This window comes from Beta vulgaris, chromosome 5 (genome assembly GCF_026745355.1).
Source record: "Beta vulgaris subsp. vulgaris cultivar EL10 chromosome 5, EL10.2, whole genome shotgun sequence".
NCBI lineage: Eukaryota > Viridiplantae > Streptophyta > Magnoliopsida > Caryophyllales > Amaranthaceae > Beta > Beta vulgaris.
In genome coordinates, this window is record NC_079206.1 from 11,257,318 (window position 1) to 11,284,380 (window position 27,063).

The 27,063-nt window shown below is 31.6% G+C and overlaps 1 protein-coding gene and 1 pseudogene across 6 annotated transcripts; both read left to right on the forward strand.

The window, feature by feature from the left end:
* Positions 1-2,029: 2,029 nt before the first annotated feature.
* LOC125497588 (uncharacterized) lies at positions 2,030-8,057 on the forward strand. Of its 6 annotated transcripts, XR_007274557.2 has the most exons (8): positions 2,031-2,323; positions 2,457-2,792; positions 2,872-2,948; positions 3,038-3,143; positions 4,329-4,382; positions 4,558-4,619; positions 7,110-7,143; positions 7,487-8,057. XR_007274557.2 is itself a non-coding variant. In XM_057394987.1 (7 exons), exons 3-7 carry the CDS (start codon positions 2,907-2,909, stop codon positions 7,509-7,511), a joined length of 261 nt encoding a protein of 86 aa, XP_057250970.1. In that variant the 5' UTR covers positions 2,032-2,323; positions 2,457-2,792; positions 2,872-2,906; the 3' UTR covers positions 7,512-8,057. The 6 variants fall into 6 exon arrangements, 3 of the variants coding, with proteins under 3 accessions (XP_057250969.1, XP_057250970.1, XP_048500884.1); XR_007274558.2 differs by lacking the exon at positions 7,110-7,143 and having other exon boundaries at positions 2,032-2,323; XM_057394987.1 differs by lacking the exon at positions 4,558-4,619 and having other exon boundaries at positions 2,032-2,323.
* Positions 8,058-10,248: 2,191 nt separating this feature from the next.
* LOC130591677 (general transcription and DNA repair factor IIH subunit TFB5-like) lies at positions 10,249-12,095 on the forward strand (annotated as a pseudogene).
* The last annotated feature ends 14,968 nt before the right edge of the window (positions 12,096-27,063 follow it).

The window sequence follows — 27,063 nt, forward strand, 5'->3', positions numbered from 1 at the left end:
TTTTTTTTTCAGGTCGAAAATTTCAACCCAAACCCGGAATTTTCAGGTCAGTTTCAGGTCGGGTTATCAGGTTGGGTCAGTTTTTGCCAGCCCTAACACCAACACAATGGTTGGTAAGGCATGCATAGTATGCTAAGGAAATACCCGAGCATAATGCTGAGGTAAGGATCGAACCCTTGACCTCAGGGACCAAGGGGAAGCGCTCTACCCACTTGAGCTAACTCATATTCTCTATTATCTTGCATCTTTGAGTTTGCCACTATATTTTTTTTTTTTCATTTCAAACGGATTTTTTTTTAATATGTTATTACATAATATTTTCTACTTCTTTGTAAGTATAAAAAAAACTAAGATCGCAAATTAATAGTTAATTATTCCTTCTTCTAGAGAGTGGACTTGTGGAGCAGCAGACTTCTGCTCATTTGCACTTAAAGTCGTACTAGAAATTTATTTATTTAAGTAGTTTGAGATTTTGGTGATTCAAGTAAGAATATTATGTAAGACTAGAGTCAAATTTGAATTTAAGATTAGAGCAGGGACTTCGAGTTTAAGAGCAACTCCAATGGGGAGTATGTGATGCTTGTCATGCCACATCATCTTTTCAAGCTACAATAAATTTAAGCTACATACTACTCCAAATTCCAATGGCAAGCAACAACTAGTTCTAGCTTGAATGTGACCCACTTTGTCAATAAAGCTCTTATTCTTGCATATCATTGGTGATTTAACAAATGGGTCCCACCACTTTTAAAGCAAGCTATATAGCTTGTTTGAGCAACATTGCTCAAATGCTCACTCAAGCTATATTGCTTGTTTTACTCTAATGGTTGTGCTACTAGCTAGAAATTTTTATGAATTGCAAGCAAGTCCTATTTTGCAACCATTGGAGATGCTTTAGGACTTGCTAGCAAATAAAAAAAAAGTTAAGCAATTAGCCCAACCATTGGAGTGAGTAGCTAAAATTTCATCTGCTAGCCAATCTAATTTAACTAAGCTAATTTGCTTGAGCTAAAGATGTGGTCTCATGTGGAAATTTTGGTAAATAATTTCTATATTCTTCTCTACAAAAAAAAAAAACTATCTTATTTCAAGTAGGACCAAGTCAAGCAACAAGTATATTGGCTAATCATTATGGGAGTTTTGGCTTAAAGTTGAGTTAGCTAAAAAAATGTATGTGACACTTTAAGGCAACTTCCATTTTACTCTACCATTAGAGTTGCTTTAAGACGGCTCTGGTGGCACCTAAAGGCTAAACCTAGCAATCTACCTAGCAATCTGTACATTCCTAACATTCTAACTTCTTCGATTACCAATGATAGTCGTACTGCGCTTTAACAAAACGAGTACAGATTAAAGTATAGCATATGGAATCTTTAATCTTGACATTATTGAGGATCATGAGAAACTAATTGTGTGGAAGCATCTAGTTGTTTAGCTAGATAGCTAGTTTAGCGACCAGGTAAATGCATGAGCAGATTCTTTTAAAATAGAAAGTATGAGAAACAGGAAACAAAATGCTAGAAACAGGAAACAAAATGCTAGAAACAGGATAACATGGAATTAGAACTAGTTAGAAAGAGGAGCATATAGGTAGCGTAGATTTGGTTGAGGTATCAGGAATCTTCTTTTGGGATGCCTTCACTGAACTTTTATCTTGTGGATGTAACAAAGATTAAGAATAATTAGTTGAACCTAACACACTCCGTTTGAGGCTGATATCGGTGACAAGCATGGGTGGAAAAGAGGTTGTGCCATTTTGGTGACTCTAGTGTGGTGGTGATTGACGAACGATTAGTGGTTGCAATTAATACATTGGGCTAATAAGCAGTGGCGGATGTAAGTTTATGAAAGAGGGGTCACTTGACCCCTACTTGGAGGAAAAATAATATGAGAAAAAAAACCTAATTTTTTATGTATAAATCTTAGACCCTTAAAAAGTTGGAAGTTTGATACTATTCCTTTGAATAGTGTTATGAGTCACAAAAGCATGAAAAACACTATTCCTAAGCCTTGGCAAATCTCAACCCTCCATCTTTCTTTCCATCTGAACCGCACATTCCTTCCTTTCTCTCCTCTTCTCCACGTCTCTCAATCTCTCTCCTACCATCCATCCCCTTTCCTCTTCGAATCGAAACTGAAACCCTAGAGCTGCACTCCCGCTTCCACCAATGGCGATTCCTCTGCTTTGCCATCTTCTTTGGTCGCTTTGATCCCTCTCCGGCGATAACTTAGGGTTTGACTACCTTGCTATCATTCGATCATCCATCAACTCTCGAAAATGACGGAACCATCGTCCAAATGAAAACCACATCGTCCACACCAGGTTAGATACTTAGATTTCTTTCATATAATTAGGTTTTTCGCGTCTCAAATCATATGTTCTTTTTGTATTTTTCAGATCCTTGTTTTTTTCCTCTAACTTTGCTTTTTCTAATTTGTGTTTTGCTTTGGGTTAGGCGTTTAGGGTAATATGAATCAGAGATTGGCCAAACAAGTTGCACTTTGCTCTATGATCTATCTCACTCCTAAAAGCATCTAGACGGATTTCCTTTCTCTCATCGCATTCGTTCTCAACATTTGGATCTAGCTCGAAAAACTCAGGGTTTCCACTGGTTCTCATCGGATTCGTTCTCAAACTCGAAAAAGTTAGGGTTCCTAAAAAGGTAGGGTTGCAGAACGATCATCGGCAACATGAGCAACAAAATTTTGAATCACAGAACCATAATTCGCAACAACAACAGAATTTGCAGCAACATCAGCGAAATTTGCAGCAGTTTCAGCGTCAATTGCAGGTACCTAGGGTTTCGTACTTCGTATTAAATTTACAATGTATCTTCATTCATTAATGTTTGTGCTATTTGCTATATTTAGGAAGTCCAATTTTGTTGAATTCAGGAAATTTCTGAATGAATCGCAGAGTTTACTTGGTGGATTTGCATGCACAGCATGTAAGCCATGCTTTCCTGAACATTCTCATACTATAATTTTAGCTTCTGCTGTGAATAGGATTATCTTATTAAGTTCCTTTATTATATAGGGTATTGATGTAACCGAGATTTCTGAGGATAGTCAAGACGATCTTGAGGGATTGGATGCTTCAGTAGCACATATTGCAAATCTGTTGTCAACAGAACCTGCTGATGGTAACTGTCTGAACTTCTTTCACTGAAAAAAACGTCAGTTATATGAACAACAGAAATTGTGCATATGATTTGCAAAAAAGTCTGCAATGAATGTCAATCATCACGCAAAAATCCAACCAAAATTCAAGACAAGATATTTCTTACATCTGTTAATCTGTTGCCTTCTTTTAAACAGTTAAACTTGGTATTGGAGGATTTAGTATGGGTGCTGCTGTAGCACTATACTCAGCAATATGATTACATTAATTGAGCATGACATAAATGCAAAAGAAAGAATTGAGATTACTCACCCTAGAGCAAAGTCCTGGCACAGTTAATAAAATAATAATAAACGATTACATCATATTTACCCTTTGTTCTCCTCGATTACACCCCCTCAATCATATTTACTCTTGCTCCATTTTGAAGTGCGCTTTAAGTGAATAGTTTGTGTTAAATTTGTGATTTTCCACCTTTGATCATCAATCATCAATCAATACACAGACAATTTAAACTTGCCACAAACTAATTGATAAACGAATTCCTAAACATTATGACAGGACCCAGTTGTACAGTCCAAATCTGAAGACCCATTTATGGATTTCCATGCAAACCATGTAATCAGACAAAATAGGACATTAAAATGTGTTACACCTGACTATTCTTAGCTTGAAATGTGTGTTTTCTCTTAATAATTTAGTTGTTCTTAAATGATTCAGTCCATATTTAAGAAGAATTGTTACAATAACTAACTTTCTAGGTGGTTAGATGAATAAGTAATTTTAAAAACTGTTAATTATATATGAAATTCCTAAATGCTTTGCTTGTTACTTACATAGCCTTAGGAGTAACTCTTCTGAACTACATGACACAACATGGTTATCTTCCGTTTACGGAGGTCCAGCAATGATGCTTGGCTCAAGTTAAATTTGCAATAAATTTATCTGTTAACATGCTGTGATACTTGCTATGTGGCTTAAGATCTGAAGACACATATGGGCTTCCACAAGTTCTTGTGCCCTCTATATTCCGTGTTTAGAAGTCTAACCAGTAGTTTTCTTGCCTTTTCTAGGGGGCGGGGTAGGAGTGAGTTGCATGGGTTCTTACCCTACTAACTACATTGGCTAGATTGTTAGCTTTGTATGTATTTGGTCTTTTCCTCTATTTGCCTGCATTCCTAATTTTCATCTTAAACCTTCCCTCCAGGATTCCACACATTTTTAGTGATTCAGTTCAAATCGGTTTGGAAAGCATTCCCTGGTAAGCTTTCTTAAAAAAGAAAACAGACTTGTAGTGTACCTGTTTCTTGGCTTGTCTTTTGATTATTAAATTTTGCTTACATTAATATGTATTTGTTCTAAATTTCTGTTTTAGTGGTTCATATGTCTCTGTTTACTGATTAGTGATTTAAGCATGCATGGTAAATGTTTCTTAGATCTGATCTCGAATGACTCTTCTCCAAGTACGGCAGAGTTGAACGTGTTGATATGAAATCTGGTAACTTTATTTCGAACTCTTTGAATTTTGTTTCGAATTATATAGCAGCTTGAGATTAAGCAATTTTCACCTCTCTGGAGATTTTGATGTTTTTTTTAACACATTTACGACTTTATGAGTATATTTCGCATTTGATTTTGGCTTCAAAGTTCACTTTAGGGGAGTGTTACTTGTATATGGCTTGTTATTATTATCATCAACGATTTATGCACACATGTGCTGGAAAGTTTTTCTTTCAGCAATTGAACTTACATCCTACTGAAATTGGACAACCTATTATTTTATTTTTGTTATGCATGCTAAAGAGAGACGAGCGAGTCTCCCTGCCTTTTGTTCCATTCTCAAGTCCCTGAATTTATGAAGTCTCGTTTCTGTCGTGGACCAATTCGTTAACATACCTCCAAGCCACTTTTTATTAACATATGACAGCGAGCCCTTATTGCAGCCCGTGCTACTGAATCAGCTGCTTTATTTTTTGTCCCAACAATTAAGCGTCTATTCTGCTCGTGAGCGTAATGGTATAAGCCTGCCTGACTGTGAGACCGACTGGTCGAACAGAGACGAAAGTCGGGCAGTATTTTGCTTTGATCTTGTTCTCGCAGTCGTAAGAATCAGCATTATAATGTCTTGCAGCTCGTCTACCTGACTACCTATTTTATGATGTATGTTACCTGGAGACCTGTTTGTGTGTCATCTACTGGTGCACATTCAAGTGTTTGAAATGTCGTGGGCTATGGCTTGTAATTCTCGAACCGGGGGATTTGTCGTGACAATTGGACGTGGGTGTCGGGAAACATAATTTGTGAAACATATTACTAATACTAAAAGGACTTTACATGGGCTTTTCTTGTCAGTTTTTGTGCAAAAACAAAGTTGGCCTTGCTATTTTTTTAAAATCTCCCGTTCTATTTTCAAGCATATATACTTCCCTTCCTCTATCCTTTTTTTTTTGTTGTAAATGTAGAGTTGGAGCAACATAGTCTAATGTTATGTTGCTAACTGAATCATTTTTTATTAATTTCCATACTTCTTTTCTAGAACTTTGGTCTTAAAAGGTATTGGAGGTCAAGAAAAGTTTTTCTTTTTGTTGTCTGGCTTCTATTAGTGCCCTTGTCGTGTCGTGTTGTTGTTTGTGGATGAACATCCCACCCGCTCCTGTTGGTTGTTTGGTGAAAACAACCTTCTAACATTGTGGCGCACTTAAATTATAAGTTGGGTTTCTTCTTTTTGTTAGAATTGCGAGACATTCAGTGCTGGTAAAAGAAAGAGCTTAGTTATGAGTGTGGAGTGTTCTTTTTTATATAAATACTGCAACCTGGAAGTCTTAAATGATGCCTTTAAAGAAGCTTGGACTTTTTAATTTGCTGTTTTGCTGAATGTTATATGTGAAGGGGAACTCCCCTTCCAATGCCATTAGTAGCATAGCTTTGTCTGATGACTTGTGACAATCATACTTTTGCTGATTTGTTACATTGGTCCACTTCAAGGACTTGGTAGGAAGCCTATATGCTAATAATCTTCCTTTTTCCTCTTTTTTTGCCATATCATATATGTATGATAGCAAAATCTGTCTGATATATTCTTATTGAAACCACCTCAGTTGACATTCATGCTCTTCATACATTGCTATGCAGCAAGAACTTCGGAGTAACTCTCGTGTGCGCTAAAATATATTCTTTATCTCTCGCGTCTAGGATCCACATTCTTATTCTTGCATATGGGAGCTGAGCTATGTAAGTATGTGCATTGGAGGGAACAAGACCTAGCTAAGACTCAATTGAGGCAATATGTAGAAGGCTGTAATTGAAACCACTGATATCTCTGAAAACTTACTTCTCGTGAGCTCGCAATGGCTGCATTTCGATCTCAAATATGCCAGCCGATCACCCAGTAGTGTTTATATTATTTACATGTGCATCTGCCAAGCCATGGACCCAGAACCATAGTTTCTAAGAACTAGAAAAACTAATTAGAGAGAAGGGCAGTAAAGTCCTACATAGAGGCGCTTTTGAACACATACAAATATTGAAAGAAAAGAGGAGTTGCCCAAGGGATTGGGTAAGTCACTGTTGTACAAAAACAATGCATTTTTAAAGAACCTTTATTAAATCAGTTTCTCATAAGTCTCTCCCACATAGTGAAGTAATTTATTTGTCCGATGAAATAGATATTAAAGAAGAAGAAGATGAGTTGTATATGCACATCCATTGACTGTTGAGTTTTTTTTTCCTGTGAATTTGGCGAGTTTAGAACCGGATCTTGCTTCTTTTTTCCCTGCGGATGAATCTGCTGTTTTTGACGTTTGTTGTTTTGCATTTTTTGTTGTTTGTTTTCATATGAAACTGATTTCATATGAGTTCTTGATTCTTTGTTCAAATTTTTGTTCTTTTACCTTTTCAAAGACTTTGCTGTAATTCGAATTGAAAGAATTTAACACGGTTTTGATAAATTTTAGTTTCTGATTTTTTTTTTTTGGTATTTATGTATTAGGCTGCTTCTTCTCTTCTACATCTGGATTGTTGAGGTATTGATTACAATTTTATTTTTTTATCTGGGGTGTTGATGATCTCAATTGAGTTGTTTAAGTCTTTTAGTGTTGACTTAGTGTCTAAATGAAGTGCTCAAGAAGTTTGTGTTAAGTAGTTATTTTTTTCAGAGCCGAGTATACAATTATATTATAGATATGATTTGCGTTATCCCTTTACTACTATTGTTTCTTGACCCCATGTGTCCAATATTGGTTGTCACTATAGTTTTTATTGTTTCCTGGAATTTTTTGTGCTTGATCTATGTTAATCTAAAGAAATTCAATCTCTATATATGAAATCTGAGTTATACTATCAAATCAACTTGCCTGTTATATTCAGGAAGAATAACAGAGTGTATGGCTGAAAACTCATCATTTGGCAAGAAATTTCTTTGGATCTGGCTAGGTAATTGCTCATTGCTATTTTCGAATCTCTACCGGGAAATATTATTAGTTCTGAAACTGGCGAGGAACATACAAATGATCATCACAGTGCTGAAAAATTGACAAACTTAGGTCAGAACTTATCCAATTTCGTATGTCCCACAGGACAAAATTGCACTTCCAGCAAATGGGCATCCATGAACAACAGTTGAAATAATGTGTGTTGTATCTTGTGATAAAAAGGGCTTCTTAAGTTCATTGTGTATTACTTCGGCACTCTTTAGCCAAGTCTTAGAACTGTGATCAACAAACATGTCATTGGATGTAATTTCTGAATTTTGTGTGATATGATGAAATATGTATAAAAGCAAACGGTTTGAGTTTGTCTCATTCAGTTCTTAAAATCAGATAGTGCTTTTATGGATTTGGATCTAGAGTTCCTTATTACTCTAGGGTTCATATTTTTTTTCTTGGAGATGATGTAACATTTCACGTATTTTAATAAGGGAAAAAGAATGCGTTCTTTCTTTTTTGTGTACTAATATAATTTTTGCTTGACACAAATTTAATTTTACCAACGAATATCAGTTTTTGGTGCTTCTTTCTGTTTAGCAATTTGTTCGACATTAACCATCACATCAAAACTTTGTAATTTATTTATTTTTAACTATGAAAGCAAATTTTAATGACATAACTAAATGGTGAAGAGCTAGCAAGTTCATCGAAACCGTGGATTACATAACACCAATTTGAACTAATGTGAAAACCAAAGAACATGGATTATAAGCGGATGTTGGATGGATCGTCCAAAAATCGGTGGAGGTGAATCTGGCCATCTTCCAATTATCGATCTATTCTCTATTTTATATGAGAGTTTTTTGATATAAGTATTTCACTTATTTTAGAATGGATGATATACATTGTAATTGTTAGATATACATTACAAGTTCCACATCAAAGAGATAATAAGAAATTACCGAATGTGTCTGATTTATTTTAGGGATGAGGTATCATTTACATCAAGTGAAAGTATTGGGTCAGACCGTCTGACGTATTGTTTACTGTCAGACGGGCTGAGCCCAATACATCTTCTCTCTGCTTCACTTTTTAGGTCAATTCTCTCTCCTCTTTCTTCTTCTTCTTCCCTGGACTGCAAAATCACATTCCTCCTTTGTTTCTCCTTTATTTGTTGCTCAAAACTGAAGCCTGAAGGAATCGAAAAAGAAGAAAGGAAAAAAAATAAAAAATAAAAATGCCGCTGATATTCACCAGTCATTATCTCTCTGGCAAAGGGTATAGAGGCTGAATTGGAGCTGTGCGCGGATTGTCACTCCTACTCAGATCATTCACCGACTTGTAAGACTTGTTTCTTCATCTTGTTAGTGCCTGTGTGTATATTCATATTTTATTTTTGTGTCTTGAATTCGAATTGTTCATTTTGGCAGCTGGAGTTCCCATGGAAAACATTTTATATCTTGGAGGACCAAATATTGCCTCAGAGATTTACAACAAAGAGTACGCTAATGCCGGAATTTGTGGAGCTGAGAAATGGAGGAAGCCTTTGGCCAAGTTTCTCAGACAGCCACATTTCATAGTGTGGGATAATAGTGACCTTGTCACACATGAAGAAGAAGGAGAAAGTGAGAGAAAGTAGAAGTTAGTGTTTTGTTTTCTTTTCAGTTGGACTTTCTTTTCTTTCAGTTGACTTCTTTTTTTCAGTTGGACTTTCTTTTCTTTCAGTTGAACCAACTGAAAGAAATAATGGCCAACTGAAAGAAATAATGACTAACTGAAACAAAATGAAGACTACCTGAAGAAAAATGTAGACTACCTGAAAAAGAATAAAGCCAACTGAAACCCAAGTAAGTCTAACTGAAGCACAAAAACCCACTGAAAAACAAAGAAGACTAACTGAAAACAAAATGAAGACTACCTGAAAAAAAATTGGAACCACCTGGAAAAAAAATGAAGACTACCTGAAAAAAAATTGGAACCACCTGAAAGTCGTCCGACCAAGATTATGGTCAGACGAGTCCGACACAATACGTTCTCTTACATCAATCTCTTAGTTTACTTTTTTGGTATGCAAGTGTAAGATAATACAAACACAATCGGCGTAAATGGTACACTTAAACTATTTTGATAATTTTTTACCCATATAGATTTTTACCATTCCACTTATATTCATATCGATCTCCATACTTTTTGTATATGGTTCAATATATATAGTAATTATTTTAGCCATGTAACACTCATTCAATTTGCTAAGTAGTGAAGTTCAGATGGTTGATTAGCTTCTGATTCTTTCAAGTGTATTACTTGGAGAAGTAGGTACTAGAATTTTAATTATTCTTTGTAAAATACAAGTTGTTACATTTGTAAATTAATTCAAAAGATAATCTGATTGTTTTTTGTTCTTTTTTCAAAAGGTAAAATTGAGATATACTCCCTCCGGTCTTTATTAGTTTACCCTTTTTTTTTCACAGAGTTTTAGGAGAAATAATGTTGTGGGTCATAGAAAGAAAAAGAAACTATATACTTACCGATGTTATGAGGTCTAATGAATTTACTTTAGTTAGTGTACTTGATGCTTTTAGGTTTGTTAAGCATGCTTATCAAATTTGCAAAAATCATTCCACTAGAATTTGAGTGGAATATTTTCTGTTAGTATAGTAGTTAACTTTTTTTTTTTGACGGGAGTATAGTAGTTAACTTGAATCATAGTAGTTATGCATTCTAATATTGTCAATGTTCACAAAGGATGCGGCTGAAACCAAATTCATATTAGAAGTGTCTAGGAAACTTCGGAAAAAACTTATAGTAGTGAATTAATTTTTACAAAAATTAGTTCCATTCTATTCCAAGTTCCCTGACACAGTGTTAAGCCTAATAGACAAGGCCCATGTGTCAAGCCTAATAGACAAGGCCCAAAGTGTAGACTTGTCTGCTGACACTTCACCTGTTATATTCAATAATTTTAAGCGAGAGTAGAGCCTATGACTGTCATCTTATCTTTACTATATCCCCCTTATTTTTCTTTCTCAACTTCCAGATTGCCTCTTTGTCATACTTCTCTCTGCCTTGATATTTTACATAGTGCTGCTCTTGATCTTACAGAATAATGAGTTAACATCCTCACTTAGAGCCATTTGTATATACGACGAATTCTCAAATTCAATGGGATTTGCATCCCACCTATTCCCACAGTCTTAGTGAACTCAATTTGTCTATCGTGGATTGATGAATTTTTTTTATCTTGTAGTTCACTTTTTCTTGGGTTACTTGTCTCCTTAAAGGTGATTCTAGAAATATGTTATGATGAGTGTTTGAACTCCTTTTCTTTGTTCCACTCCCCCCCCCCCTTTCTCTGCCCCTCATCTTAAGAAAAGAAGTTGTCCCATAAAGCCCAACAAATTATAAAAGAAAAAAAAGTCTTCTGAAGAAACTTAACTGGAATTAGCTTTCTTGTTTCCTTTTTGTTGTATGATAATGCTCTTTAGACTCTGTCATAAAAATTAATCCTTACACATGTCCGATTTTCTTTTTGCTGTTGGATTTATGCTTTGTCGTATGACATCAAGATTTTAAAATTACCACTTGACTCCATTTGATCATCTATACATCAGTTGAAGCTACTCTATCATGGTGAATGCCACCAAAGGATTCTTCATCTTCTGGTATGATACTCTGACTTGCTTGTATATAATTACTTTCTTTCTTTCTTTTTCGAATTGTATCTAGCATATTGCAAGCTCAGTTGACACTTAGATCTCCTTTGTTTCTTTTCTCTTTTATTTAATTCCGTTACTTTTCCTTGATAATCCACTAATTAACACAACCTTGAACCAAAGTGCACAGAGGATGAAGTCTAGCTTGTGTTGTGGAATTTTTTATCTTGGCGATATTTTCTGCATCTGTTGAGCAAGAACTAATGTTTCTTATTATTTCCAACATATGTTTGTTCTTCTTATTAACTGCATGTTGCACTTCATGTCTACTCAGTCTAATACAGTATGCATGGACATGTTTGATTTGTATTGGTATTCATATAATCATTTGTTATCATGCGGTTGTGAAATTTCTGGCTTCTTCACTGCTCGGAATGTCTAACCTTTCTTTTTTCCTTTTTTGGTTGTTGAAATCTCGTCTTCCAGTGACATACCAATGGCTCAATTCATTATCCATATGAATGATTCACTGCCAGCAAAACCAGAAATTCATAATATGCGTCCTAGATAATACTCACTTATTTGTACAACCTCACGCGGCTGAGATGATAAGAAGTGCCATGTCTGAGTTCAGAGAAGCGAACACTTACAAGAAACCTCCTTAATGTAACTAATTACTTTTTTTTGGGATAAGTCAATTTAACGATAATATGCTTAGCATTGCGAACATTATTCCCAAAACTATGATGTCTTACACATTCAATCAGTGAAGATCCATCTTCGTTAAGGCTTGCAAATGCACATCAATCGTAACTCATCTTTGTTTCCTTGGAAACACTGCATTCCAATTATGTGGAGATGTGCTAGCAAACAATGAGGGACCTCGTCAGGTGGAGCTACTTGTAGGAATCATCATAATTGATCCCCTCCTGCCCCGCGTAGCTAGACACTTTTTTATAAGGAGAGGACCAAAAATAAGTCACGCATGAAACCCTAGGCCAACTATTATACCAAAGTTTAAACAATGTAGCAACTAAAAAGTAACAATTATCTGAGGAAAATGTAGCAATTAAAAGAAAACGGAGGAACTATAATGTATATCAAACTCAAAAAAATCGGAGTGAACGGGATCCGCAAATGTTAAGAAACAGTTCATGACGCATCTAAGAATATTTTTTGGTTAAGAAACCTGTTTAACATAGACTAAGTGAACAAACTCAATATACTTCCACTCATCATATCCAAAATAAGACCCTCCAAGCAAGGGGAGTTATGGAGCACTTTTGAAAGAAAGATAGGTCCAACACCTGAGAACATACTTAATTGCTACTAATGTCATTAAGTACGCGAACGTAGGCCACATATAAATCAAAGAACCTTCATACAAAATAAATAAAACTTGTGATTCTCGTGACAAAAATGGACAATTCTTATAATAACAAGAAATTATAGGTCATTTGAGCCGCATTGATGTCAATTTGATTACTACTAGCCATGCGCGCGCGTAGCGCGCGACCAAACTACTAGTATAGATAAAAGTATTAATTGGTAGTAAAAGAGATCTCACTCAACAAAAAGACCCCGTTCTATATTAATATTATCGTCTCGTGTACTTATGATTAGTGACCCTATTGCATATAGTTTCTAGATCCGCCATTGCTAATAGGTGACAAATGAGTCGTTCGAAAAGTGGAAAAAAGTATTGACCAGGTCACATTTGTTTCAAGTGGGGGTTTAGGTCAAATTAGGACTGAGCTGAGCCAAGTATGTTTCTAGAATATATAATTGAGACGAATTCAATTCAGGTCATGTCAACTCCAGTTGGGTCTGCATTAGGTCGAGTAATTATTTCATATAACTAAATAATAAAAAAACTAACTCAATGCTTACAAATAATAGACATAAGAGGATATTATCATACTCCCGACGTTTCTTTTTAATCTACACATTTTCTTTTTTTGTCCGGTTCTTCTTACACGCTGTTGCTTTTTCTAATTTTTCGTGACATGTTTCATCTACTTTCTCCTCTTTTTCGACCCATTGCCATCCTTCTTTTTTTTTTATATATATATTTTAACCGAGTTTTTATTTTCTTTTTCTCATTTCCAACTTCTCTCTGCATCTCCAATTTCTCTCTTATCGTTCATGATTTCCTCCTGAGTACTTCTACCCAAAAGTAAAGTGAGTAAACGAGGTAGAAATGGAGGGAATAATAATAAAATATTAGAATAACAAAAATAAAACTCAAATATGGGTTACTTTATAATGAGTAATTATAGTCGACCGTTTAATTCGAGTTGATAAAGCCGGCTCATTCAAGTCCGTTTGATTAGGGTCAAGTGCTAGCCTGTTTAGGTCATTTTAGGTCCGGGTCAGTTCGGGGTTGCCATTTGCGGATCTGATTCAGTTATGGGTTGGATCATTCAACTCATTTCTATTTTGCCAGGTGTAGTTGGGGTGGATTAGGTAGCATTTAGAATATTAAGAAGCAGTAGCGGATCCAGGATTTGAGCCACGTGGGTTCGGAGTAGTTCGAATATAAATTTCAAATTAAGTTCTACTATTAGGAGTTACAATTTTTTAACGAAAAGAGAAACTTTTAACAATTGTACTTAATGGAGCTTCCACTATTGATTACGTCATTACAAAAAAAATCCAATTAATTACTTGCGGTAATAAGAGACTATCAATTTTCTTGTAATATACTACATAGTTATACAAAACTAAGAATCGAGTATCAACTATAGATAAAAAGTGAGCTGGAAAATAAAGGGAGCGGAGGGTTAAATAAAAGGAAAAAAACCAATAATATAACATAAGCATAAAGGGAGAAATAGTATTGTAAATTGTAATATGGTACCTGTAAACATTAGCTATCATAGTTCAGTAGGCTAGGATGCAAACTTGTTTGATTATGTTATGTAATTTTACTGTTTTCAACTCAAAAATAAAAAAGAAAATAAAGGGAGAAAAAGAGAAGGGAAAAAGAGAAGAAAATGAAATAGTACATCCAAGGAGTATCGAACCAGCGACCTCCATTTGAAGAACACAAAGAATATCACACGCGCTCCCGCTGAGGTACAATGCATTGCAGTGCAACGGCATTGTGTTTTATTGTACATAATGATACCTATATATTTTTTTTCTCAACTCTTCCCTGTTTTTTCCCCGGATCCACGTGGGTTCAGTTGAACACTTGAACCCACGCTGAATCCACCCCTATTAAGATGTCGTGGTAGGGCATTGGTGGTCATCGCATGGATAGTGGTCCAATTTTTCTTGGTCAAATCGAGTCAAATTCGTAAGGGATTCGTAAATGATTTAACATTCCTAATAATGATTCACTTGTGATTTTACGATGAAATTTGGAAATAACAATAATATGAAGATATGTATTTTAGGGCATGGTGATGTTACATTCCTAATAATGATTCACAAGAGCTTGCTATTTTGGGACAATTTTTGACAAGTTGAGCCTTTGACAAAAGTTTGTCAAAAACAAAATCTATCATACTTTAGATATGTTTTTTCGAAAATTATTCTATTTAGAGGCTCTTTTCGCTATATGTAATGGTGATTATGGGCCTAATCGGGTCGTCTCTTAAAAATATTGTCCGCCAGTCAGATCGGGTAAAATTTTTGTGTCCAAATCCCGCTATTTCGCCTAAAAGAGTGGGTTTTTCGGGCCAAAATCGAGCTATGCCAAAAAATTTAACTAAAAATCCATTTTCGACTTGTCCAAAGCCCATCCCAAAGCAAAAAAATTGGGTCGGACAGAGCCTAACCCCGAGTCAAAAAAATCTGCCTAAACACGGCCAGAATTCGGGTTGGGTCGAGCTGGTGCTCTAGATATATGTTATCCTGGCATGATTTATTTACATTTGCATGCTTTTTTTATGATGCATGTCTCCATATTATTTTAATTTAAGCAATTGAGCATACAATGGATGGATCAAGGGGATCTGAGCATTCAGACGTAATATGGTCATACACTCATACTCACGACTCACGAGTATATCTCAGGGGAAAATCGAAATTTCTATTATTTCACCTCATAATATCACACTAGTTTTGAAACCTGTGCAATGTACGGGTAATTATTTATTTTATTTTTGCAAAATTTTTGTTTACATTTTTTATTTTTTGTTGTTGTGAAATGAAAATTTTCAATACAATTGTTATATAATTTCTTCATTCTTTTTCTATTGCAACAATTACCACTTTGAGTAGGTTCATCTATTCGAATCATTTCACTTTTGGTAAAAAAAAAAGCAACTATAGTTGACAACATCGTGTTTACTTTATGTTAATAAAACCATCATTAAATACTCAAATTCCTCATATAGTTGCGTTTACTTTATTAAGGATTTACTTATCCCATATTCTAGTTCAACCCTCTCTATGGTAAATCACCCTTTTTTATTTTCTTATAAACCATGTCCAAACTCATTGTTGCAGTAGAAAAAGACAAAAAAAGTATTTGTCATTATACTTTAATTTCTAAATTTGTTATTGTGATATATAAATTTTATATTTTTAATGTTCAGTTGGATATTGTATCTAAGTTTATTATTAAATAGTATCCCAATAATTCGTATGACTAACAATAGCTAACACATTTTTAATATACAAAATACCCGGATAATACTTTAAGAAAGTAGAGGGTAAAAATTTAATAGGTGCAGGACAAAAAGAATAAAGTAAAAATATGAGTGTCAACCACAACTTCAACTATTAATTATTAGCACATAAACACTAACATATATAGAATAGAAGTTGAGAAAGCAAAAAAGAAGATTATAATGATGGTATCATGAATAGATTAAATAAAATATCAAACTAACCTCTATTAACAATCGAAAATACTATTTAAGAGAAAAATTATTTTCATCAATTATGACCATATCAAGACTTATCAAACTTCCTCTTTTTTATGATCAGCGACTTCAAATAGTCTAGAAACTCGAACCTTGATTTTCCAATTAGTTTTAGTAGAATTAAGTTCATTGAGAAAACAATAAGATCTGACATATAGATATTTAAAATAGGAAAACATAAATAATTATTTATACAATAAATATTCTAGGAATAAAATAATTAGTCAATTGCATTATACCTCTGCAATGTCGTTGACAAAAATTCATTTGGTTCTTCATATAATGTCATCATGGTATGCTATATAGGTTCAAAACTATATGTTTGTATTTTTAATCTTTATATAACTCAATTTTAAAAATATTGTTTTGAAAGGCATAATTTCTATTGTTACATATAGTACACTATTTTATTGTTAATTTTATATGAATTTAAAATAAAATAATAAATAATACGTTATTGTTCATCTAAATAAATATATTTTCATAATTTGTAAAATTATATTGTATATGAAACATATTTCGAAACATATTTCAAACACTCTCGATGGTAAAAAAAAATATTGCGAATTATGTAGCAAAAGCTATATTTAATTTACAAAATTGAATAATTTAGGTTGTTTATTGAAAATCAGAGTGTAATATTCACTTATTAAAACCACCTTATATGTGTTTATATCTATGTTAAACACTATTTTTTTAAAAAAATAAAAATTAATTAAAAAGAAAGACATGTCATGCCTAGGCGGAGCTCTCTATAATATTCTAAGGTTTTTTTTGTAAAATCATACTCTAAGTTTTCATCATATCGCTATAGTTTTAATTTTTGTTGTAACAACAAAATATCCTTAATAATTTATGTTGGAATACTAAACTTTTTTAAGGCTGGTGTTTGGATCCTCTAGAGTTCTAAAAGAACTCTACAATGTAGACTTTGAGCAATATCAACCATTGAATAAAAAATCAATAGCTCATATATTATCTTTCCAAAGCCCACTCTATTTTTATCATCAAAATTCACCTCCTTATTTTCCCCTTTCACCAATACACGCTCTTGATTTTAAAATGCATGGTTCATATATAACTCTACCTTGTAGAATTTTATTAAAATTCTAGAGAATCCGGACTCGTAAGACTGAGGTTTTGAAAGATAATATGTTTAATCCTGCAAGTTAAACCTATGATAAAATGCTACAGCCACATACAGGTTACTATAGTTATAAATATTATTATATTTATCTAAAATAAAAGACTAAATAATGCCTTACCATTCATCTAGTTAAATATATTTTTATGAGTTGTAAAACTATATTGTAAATGGGTCTTATTTTGAAGTATATTTCAAGCACTATCAAATAGTGAAATTTATAATGTTTTGAATTAGGTAGCAAAAATTATATTCAATTTATATAATATAATAATTTAGGTTATTTATTCAAAACAAAACTTTATATATTTAAATATATGTAGGATTCTATTTTTTAAAAATATTTAAAATAAAAATTAACGATATAACAATCCTACACGACTCTCTCTATTTCATAAATTGTAGAACTATATTGTAAATGGATGTTATTTCGGAGCATATTTCGAGCACTATTTAATAGAACAAAAATTATAATATTCCAAATTACGTAGCAAAAGTTATACATAATTTACATAATATAATAATTTAGGTTGTTCATGCAAAATCAAACTCTAATTTTAACTTATCTAGAACTTTTTATGTGTATTTAAATTTATGTAGAACTTTATTTTTAAAAATAAAACTAATGACATGCAATCCTACGTGGCGCTATCTATTCATAACTTGTATAACTATATTGTAAATGAATCTTATTTCAAAGCATATTTCGAGCACTATCCAATTGAACAAAAATTATAATATTTTGAATTACGTAGCAAAAGTTATACACAATTTACATAATATAATAATTTAGGTTGTTCATGAAAAATCAAACTCTAATTTTACTTTATCTACAACTCCTTATGTGTATTTAAATCTATGAAGAACTCTATTTTTGTAAAAGATTAATATAAAATTTGATGACATGACAATCCTACATGGTGTGCTCTATGACCTTGAAATCTTGAGGATCTCTCTCTCTCTCTCTCTATCTCTCTCTCTCTCTCTCTCTCTCTCTCTCTCTCTCTCTCTCTCTCTATATATATATATATATATATATATATATATATATATGCACGGGTGGTTGCTTATTTTACTTTTTGCAAATTTTGTTCACATTGTTGATGTTGTGCTGTTGTGAAATGAGATTTTTCAACACCATTGTATTTATATACTTCATCCGTTCTTTTTCTATTGCAACAATTAGCTAGTTGAAGATTTATATAATATTCTAAGGTTGTTTTTTAAAATCAAACTTTACTTTTTCATCATCCAAACTCTAATATATATGTGCCTTTATCGATATATAGATTTTAGTTTTTGTTGTAACAACAAAGTTTCCTTAACAAATTTTTGTTGCAATACTAAATTTTTTTGGTTCGTTGAATAAGACCGAGGTTTTGAAAAATAATATATTTGATCCTGTAAATCGGACGTATAATCAAATGCTATAATCACACATATATATAGTTTACTATACTTATAGTAAGTATTATATTTATCTAAAAAAAACTAAATAATGTCTTACAATTCATCTAAATAGATATATTTTCATGAGTTATAAAACTATATATTGTAAATGAATCTTATTTTGAAGCATATTACAAACACTATCTAATGGTAAAAAAATTATAATGTTTTGAATTAGGTAGAAAAAAGTTATATTTAATTAGATAATATAATAGTTTAGGTTATTTGTTCAAAACGAAACACTAATTTCTTCCAATCTAAAACTCCTTTTATGTATTTAATTATTTGTAGAACTCCACTTTTTTAAATATTTAAAATAAAAATTAACGACATAACAATCCTACATGACGCTCTTTATTTCATTAGTTGTAGAACTATATTGTAAATGAATCTTATTTCGAAGCATATTTCAGGCACAATCCAAATTATACTATTTCGAATTATGTAGCAAAAGTCATTTGCAATTTACATAATATAATAATTTAGGTTGTTCATTCAAAACCAAAAGCTAATTAACCCTTATCTACAACTCATTACATGTATTTAAATCTATGTAGAACTCTATTTTTTGTAAAGTTAAAAATAAAAATGCATGACATCTTTATATACTCTCAAAAAGTTCTACCTATTACATAAGCCAAGGGAGGAGGTGTGGTGTCCTCTTTTGAAGTGACTAAAATACCCTTAATGATCTAACTAATGGAATAAAAAAATTACAAAAGCAAATCATTTAAAAATTCTCATTCCAACTTGCCATTTAAAACAAGTTTAAAATGGTATATGCATCAAATACTTCAATCAAAAATTAAATGGACAAAATATTTATACCTTATAAAAAAAAGATGGCATACATAACGTGCACATGAAAAGTCTGAACATTCACTACCTTTGATACTCTTTAATTCAGTTAAACCAACTCATTATTTTTGTTCTTTCTGTTCAATATTCATTCACAAAAAATTAATGTTAACAATCACTCACAACCTTTTTATTTTTTTACATTAACGAATTAATATATCTAAATTCATTTAACTATTGAATTTTTCACATTTAAATTTAATCATAAATAAAGTACAAATAGAGTATCTAATAGAATAACAAATTTTGAAATCAACGCACGCGTCGCGTGCATATGAAGGCTAGTATTATATAAGGGAAGGGGGAGCAATGGTGTCCTCTTTTGAATCGCCTATTTTGCCCCCCTTCCATTTTTAAATTACAAAAGGAATATCAAAATCAAAATCGACACTCAAAGAAAACTACCTAAAATAAATTTACAACACTCACTCACAAATCACTTAAAAGAAGAAACTTCACAATTCACTCATACAATTGAGAAAATCACGTTACAAAAATCACGCAAATCACTTAAATAATCAGAAAACTTTATTAAAACTTAAAATTAACATACAAACTAAAACTAGCTAATAACCTAGAATGTCAATACATACAAAAATATTTACAAAAATTTACTTACAAATCACTATTCTCAAGAACCATTCACAATTAATGGTGGGTCGTGATAAAAAAATAGAGGTGTATTTTTAGTGAAATCAGAATTTAGAAGTTAGACAAGGAAAAAAAATGTTTACTTTTTTTATAGTGTTTCCTATATATAATAAAACTTTTACATATATTTGGACCTATTTTTTTCTATTATATAATAGCGATTAATTATCAAGGTAAAAAGGTTTATGTAAAATATCATTCAAGAATTAAAGTACAACATATCTCTATTATATAAGGGAAGGGGGGAGCTATGGTGTCCCCGAATGAAGAGACTATGTTACCTCCTTCCCATTCTAAATTACAAATTCACTTACAAATCAAAGGGGGCTTCAAACAAAAATATCAAAAATATAATTATAACAATCACTCACAAGTCAACTAAAATCATAAATTGCATAATTTACGTTATGCAAATCACTAAAATGAGGAAACTTTACAAAAACTTAAAAATTCACTTACAAACTACAACTTATGAAAAATTGACTTGAAATCAAAGTGTGTACTTTCTTTACACTTTATGAAGTACTGTACTTAATCCAAAAATCAACTAAAAAATTATAATATTAGAAATCATAAATAAATTTAATAAAATTTTTATTTTGTTCATAGAATGGTGAGAGATTTAAGTGACAAAAACTAAACCAATCAAATTTTGCAACTAAAAACAATTATACTTCGTATGTCTAATGTTCAAATTTTGACTCTTATCCCGAAGAAAATCGAGTTTCTGTTTTGAAAAAAAATTCAAGCACGCATCGCGTGCAAAAAATTCTAGTATATATTACATAAGGGAAGGGGGGAGCAACGGTGTCCTCTTTTGAACTGACAATTTTGCCCCCCTTCCCTTTCTAAATTACAAAAGGAATCCAATACCAACATGAGGGTCAAACAAAGCCATCGGAAATTAATTTTCAACAATCACTCAGAAATCACTTATATGAGGAAACTTTACAAATCACTCATAGAATTGAGAAAATCACGTTGTAAAAATTACGCAAATCACTCAAATGATCAAGAAACTTTACAAAAACTAAAAATTAACTTACAAGCAAAACTAATATACTAGGACGTCAATACATACAAAAACATTCACAAAATTCACTTACAAATCATTGTTCTCAATAACCATTCACAATTACATACTCATAAATATTACCTATAAACACAAATCTGAGAAAAAACATAAGATTTTGACAGTGATATCACACATTCGTCCATCGACGATTTGCGAACTTTCAAACAGGTATATAATTCTTTTAATCTTCAAAGTTATTTCACATTAGTCGACTGTTATGTAGTTGAAAAAATGGAGATAATAGCAATTAGTTGAAGAGGGCTTTTATATAATTAAACTTAAATTTGAATCATTTTCATATAAAATCAGAAAACAAGATGTGTATGAAATTTAATTCATTTATGACACATTTAGTTCTTTTTTCTAAAACTTCCAATATGAAATTTTTGCCCAAAACTTTTGCAAAATATCCATGTTCAGAAATAAATTTTGAAAAACAAAACAATATCAAACCTTTTTGCGAACAACTTTTGCAACAATCCATTTTCAGAAAAAAAAAAATTACATTAATTTGCGAAAACCATTTCATGCGAAATCAGATTGTGTATGAAAATTTTAAAATTTCATTTCACATATAATTGAACTCAAAGTGTTAAAGTTTAGAAAAGGAGAAAAATTAAAAATGCCCATTTCATGCGAAATCAGATTATGTATGAAAAACTTAAAATTTAATTTCAATTATAATTGAAACTCAAAGTGTTAAAATTTAGAAAAGGAGAAAAATTAAAATGACCATTTCATGCAAAATCAGATTGTATATGTAAAATTTAAAATTTCATTTCAAATATAATTAGAACTCAAAGTGTGAACATTTAGAAAAGGAGAAAAATTAATCTTCATCGATTTAAGTGGCGAATAAGTATATGGATCAACTGTTCCTGGTTAACAAGCAACATTTTTTTATAAAAAATACTCCTAAATTAAATCAGACAGGCAGTGCACAAGTTTTATTGCTCAAAATAAAAATAACCCAAACCAACCCATCATGATTCATTTAGATGTATCCTCGCACGCATCGCGTGCACAAAAGGCTAGTATATATATATTGAAGGTAAGATGAAGTCCCTTGCAAAGAAGGGGCAAAATTGGGGATCCCTCCTTGCAGGGGGTGAGACTCGATCCCTTAACTTCTAGGATCGGAGGTGATGCCAATACCACTAGGCTATCAACTGCTGCTCATATATATATATACTAGAATTTTTTTGCACGCGATGCGTGCTTGAATTTTTTTCAAAACAGAAACTTGATTTTCTTCGGCATAAGAGTCAAAATTTGAACATTAGACATACGAACTATAATTGTTTTTAATTGCAAAATTTGATTTGTTTAGTTTCTGTCACTTAAGTCTCTCACCAATCTTTTTGTTTTTTTTAATTACTTTTCAAATTTAAATTCTATAAACAAAATAGAAATTTTATTGAATTTATATATGATTTCTAATATTATAATTTTTTAGTTGATTTTTGAATTAAGTACAGTACTTCATATATTGTAAAGAAAGTGGGCACTTTGATTTCAAGTCAATTTTTTCATAGGTTGTAGTTTATAAATGAATTTTTAAGTTTTTGTAAAGTTTTCTCATTTTAGTGATTTGTATAACGTAAATTATGCAATTTTTTTAGTTGACTTGTGAGTGATTGTTATAATTATATTTTTTGTATTTTTGTTTGAAGTCCCCTTTGATTTGTAAGTGAATTTGTAATTTACAATAGGAAGGGGGTAACATAGTCTCTTCATTCGAGGACACCATAGCCCCCCCTTCCCTTATATAATAGAGATATGTTATACTTTAATTCTTGAATGATATTTTACATAAACCTTTTTACCTTGATAATTAATCGCTATTATATAATAGAAAAAGATAGGTTCTAATATATGTAAAAGTTTCATTATATATAGGGAACACTATAAAAAAGTAAATAATTTTTTTTCTTTGCCTAACTTCTAAATTTCAATTTCACTACAAATACGCCTCTATTTTTTTTATCATGACCCACCATTAATTGTTAATGGTTCTTGAGAATAGTGATTTCTAAGTAAATTTTTGTAAATGTTTTTGTATGTATTGACGTTCTAGGTTATTAGTTTTAGTTTGTATGCTAATTTTAAGTTTTAATAAAGTTTCCTGATTATTTGAATGATTTTCTTTATTTTTAACGTGATTTTCTCAATTGTATGAGTGATTTATAAAGTTTCTTCTTTTAAGTGATTTGTGAGTGAGTGTTGTAAATTAATTTTCGGTAGTTTTTTTAGAGCCGATTATGATTTTGACATTCCTTTTGTAATTTAGAAAGGGAAGGGGGGCAAAATAGGCATTTTAAAAGAGGACACCATTACTCCGCCCTTCCCTTATATAATATATATATATATATTATATATATATATATATATATATATATATATATATATATATATATATATATAGGAATAGGATCTTGTGAAAACAACTCTTGATCTGAAAACTGAAAACAGATGATATAGACCGTCCATCTGTAATCGGACGAATGATAATAAATGCTGATAATGAATGGTGAGGATTCATTCTCTCTCCTACTCCCCTCCCACACGAAATTCTCTCTCTTCCTCCTCTGTCACTGGTGTTTTTCTCTCTCATCCTACTTTCTCTGAAGCTCAACTCTCTCATAGTCTATTGCTTCTCTCTCAACGACGTTCCATCAATTGCTCGCAGCTAATTCTATCCCTTCCAATGTTTGTTCGCTGCTTCTATGATCTGAAATTTTGATGATTTCGTTTGTTTTTTCATGGTTTTGTTCATATTAATTTCGATGTTCAATTATTACTCATTCTTTGACTTGCAAATCGCTAGATTCAGATCAATTTTAGCTTTATTTTGTTATAGTTATTTGAAAATTATACGTGTTTCGAATTTTTAGGTTTAATTTCTTGAATTAGGTCACATTTGGATTTGTTTTAGGCGAATAAAGAAACCGTTTCACAAAATGGCTAGAAAGAAATGAAAGATGATGTCGAAGTTGAACTATTAGTTGCGGTTTTTTTTTGTGATTCCTAAAATGTTAGGATTTATATTAGGAATTGTGTGCATGTGTCTGTGTTCATTTTTGAATCTGTTGAGTTTGTTAGAGTTTAGTTTATTTGTAATTATGTGTTGATTTTTGTGATTTTGTTGAATTTGCATGTTTATGAAATCTTATGGTTACATTACTTGGATGTTGTTGCTTTCTCTGATGTAAAACTGGTAATCTTTCCTTGCAATTTTAATTTTAATAATCTTTCGTTTCATGTGGTATTGTCTACTTTTTTACTTTTGGTGTTCTATTTGTTATTTTTATCTTGTTCATTATGGTGTAGCATACTCAGTTTTTATTAGTTTCTCAAGTATTGTTATTAGTTGCTGTTTTGAAGCTATTTGTTATCCCTCTCACTAACATATATTTGGTGAAATTCATACAACCTATTAGCCCAATTGGCAAAACATTGTGTAAGACATAACGATGTAGGTTCGAATCCTACATATATAAAAGTTAAAATAAGTTACCCTTAAAATATATAAAGTTGCCTTAAAAGTGATAAAAATTATCCTTATAATATAAAAAGTTGCCCTAAAAGTAGGAAAAGTTACCCTGTTTTCACATTAAAAGTTGTTTTCAGCCGATCCTACCCATAAATTTATATATATATATATATATATATATATATATATATATATATATATATATATATATATATATATATATATATAATATATATATATATATATAGAAGTGAGTTCATATGAGAATGCATACTTATATGAGAAATGAGAATGAATTTTACACGCTATAACTCTTATAAATAAGTGATGTAACTCTAATGAAGAAGTGATGTAACTCCAAAAACAAAATATTTGAAAAAAAAAATTCAAAAAAAATAATTTTTTTTTTGAATTCAAATTTTTTTAGAGGGATATAATTCTAATGAATAAGTGTTATAACTCTAAACCAATCGTGTGGTTGAGATTCATTCTCATTTCTCATGTAAGGAACATTTTCATGTGATCTTGCCTCTATATATACTAGAATTTTTTGCACGCGATGCGTGCTTGAATTTTTTTCAAAACAAAAACTCGATTCTCTTCGGCATAAAAGTCAAAATTTGAACATTAAACATACGAAGTATAATTTTTTTAGTTGCAAAATCTAATTGGTTTAGTTTCCATCACTTAAGTCTCTCACCATTCTTTTTTTTTTTTTTTTTTTACTTTTTAAAGTTAAATTCTATGAACAAATATAGAAATTTTATTGAATTTATTTATGATTTCTAATATTATAATTTTTTAGTTAATTTTTGAATTAAGTACAATACTTCATAAATTGTAAAGAAAGTGGACACTTTGATTTCAAGTCAATTTTTTCATAGATTGTAGTTTGCAAGTGAATTTTTAAGTTTTTATAAAGTTTCCTTATTTTAGTGATTTGCATAACGTAAATTATGCAATTTTATGATTTTAGTTGACTTGTGAGTGATTGTTATAATTATACTCCCTCCGTTTCCTAAAGATCTTCCCTCTTTTCGTTTAAGGGTGTTTCCAAAAGATCTTCCCTCTTTTGCTTTATTCCTTATTTGGCAAAACAAATTTCCCTATTTACCCTCTCATGTCACTATCATATGGTCCACCATTACATTATTAATTCAATTTTACTTCATTTCTCTCTCCTACTTTAACCCCTTTTTATTTGTTTATTTATCTTAACCCCTTTCTCTCTCCTACTTTACTCACACCATGCCTCACACAATTGATTTTCCTTGGTATCTGTAGGAACAGTAAGTGGGAAGATCTTTAGGAAACGGAGGGAGTATTTTGGTATTTTTGTTTGAAGCCCCCTTTAATTTGTAAGTGAATTTGTAATTTAGAATGGGAAGGAGGTAACATAGTCTTTTCATTCGGGGACACTATAGATCCCCCTTCCCTTATATAATAGAGATATGTTGTACATTAATTCTTGAATGATATTTTATATAATCCTTTTTACCTTGATGATTAATCGCTATTATATAATAGAAAAAGATAGGTCCAAATAAATATAAAAGTTTCATTATATATAGGAAACATTGTAAAAAAGTAAATAATTTTTTACTTGTCTAACTTCTAAATTCTGATTTTACTACTTTTACACCTCTATTTTTTATCATGACCCACCATTAATTGTGAATGGTTCTTGAGAATAGTGATTTGTAAGTAAATTTTTGTAAATGTTTTTGTATGTATTGACGTTCTAGGCTATTAGTTTTAGTTTATATATTAATTTTAAGTTTTAATAAAGTTTTCTGATTATTTGAGTGACTTGCATGATTTTTATAACTTGATTTTGTCAATTGTATGAGTGATTTGTAAAGTTTCTTCTTTTAAGTGATTTGCGAGTGAGTGTTGTAAATTAATTTTCGGTAGTTTTCTTTGAGTGTCGATTTTGATTTTGACATTCCTTTTGTAATTTAGAAGGGAAGGGGGGCAAAATAGGCATTTCAAAAGAGGACTCCATTGCTCCCCTTCGCTTATATAATAGAGATATATATTGATATATTGATTAGTTAGGATTGTACTCCCGTATAGTACATCTAAAACCAGTTAATAAAATACAAAGGCCCCACTCATCACCATCCGATTCCCCATGACTGATGACCCTTCTTGTATCATCACCACAAGTTCACTAAGACGATGAGGTATGGTTTAGCACACATGAGACAGCAATAATAATATGATAAACGTTTATGTGCAACAGTGCAAGCTGACCTCGATTTTGTACTTATGCAAGAAAATTCTCGAATTCGATTATGTAGTGTCCATTTCTTATC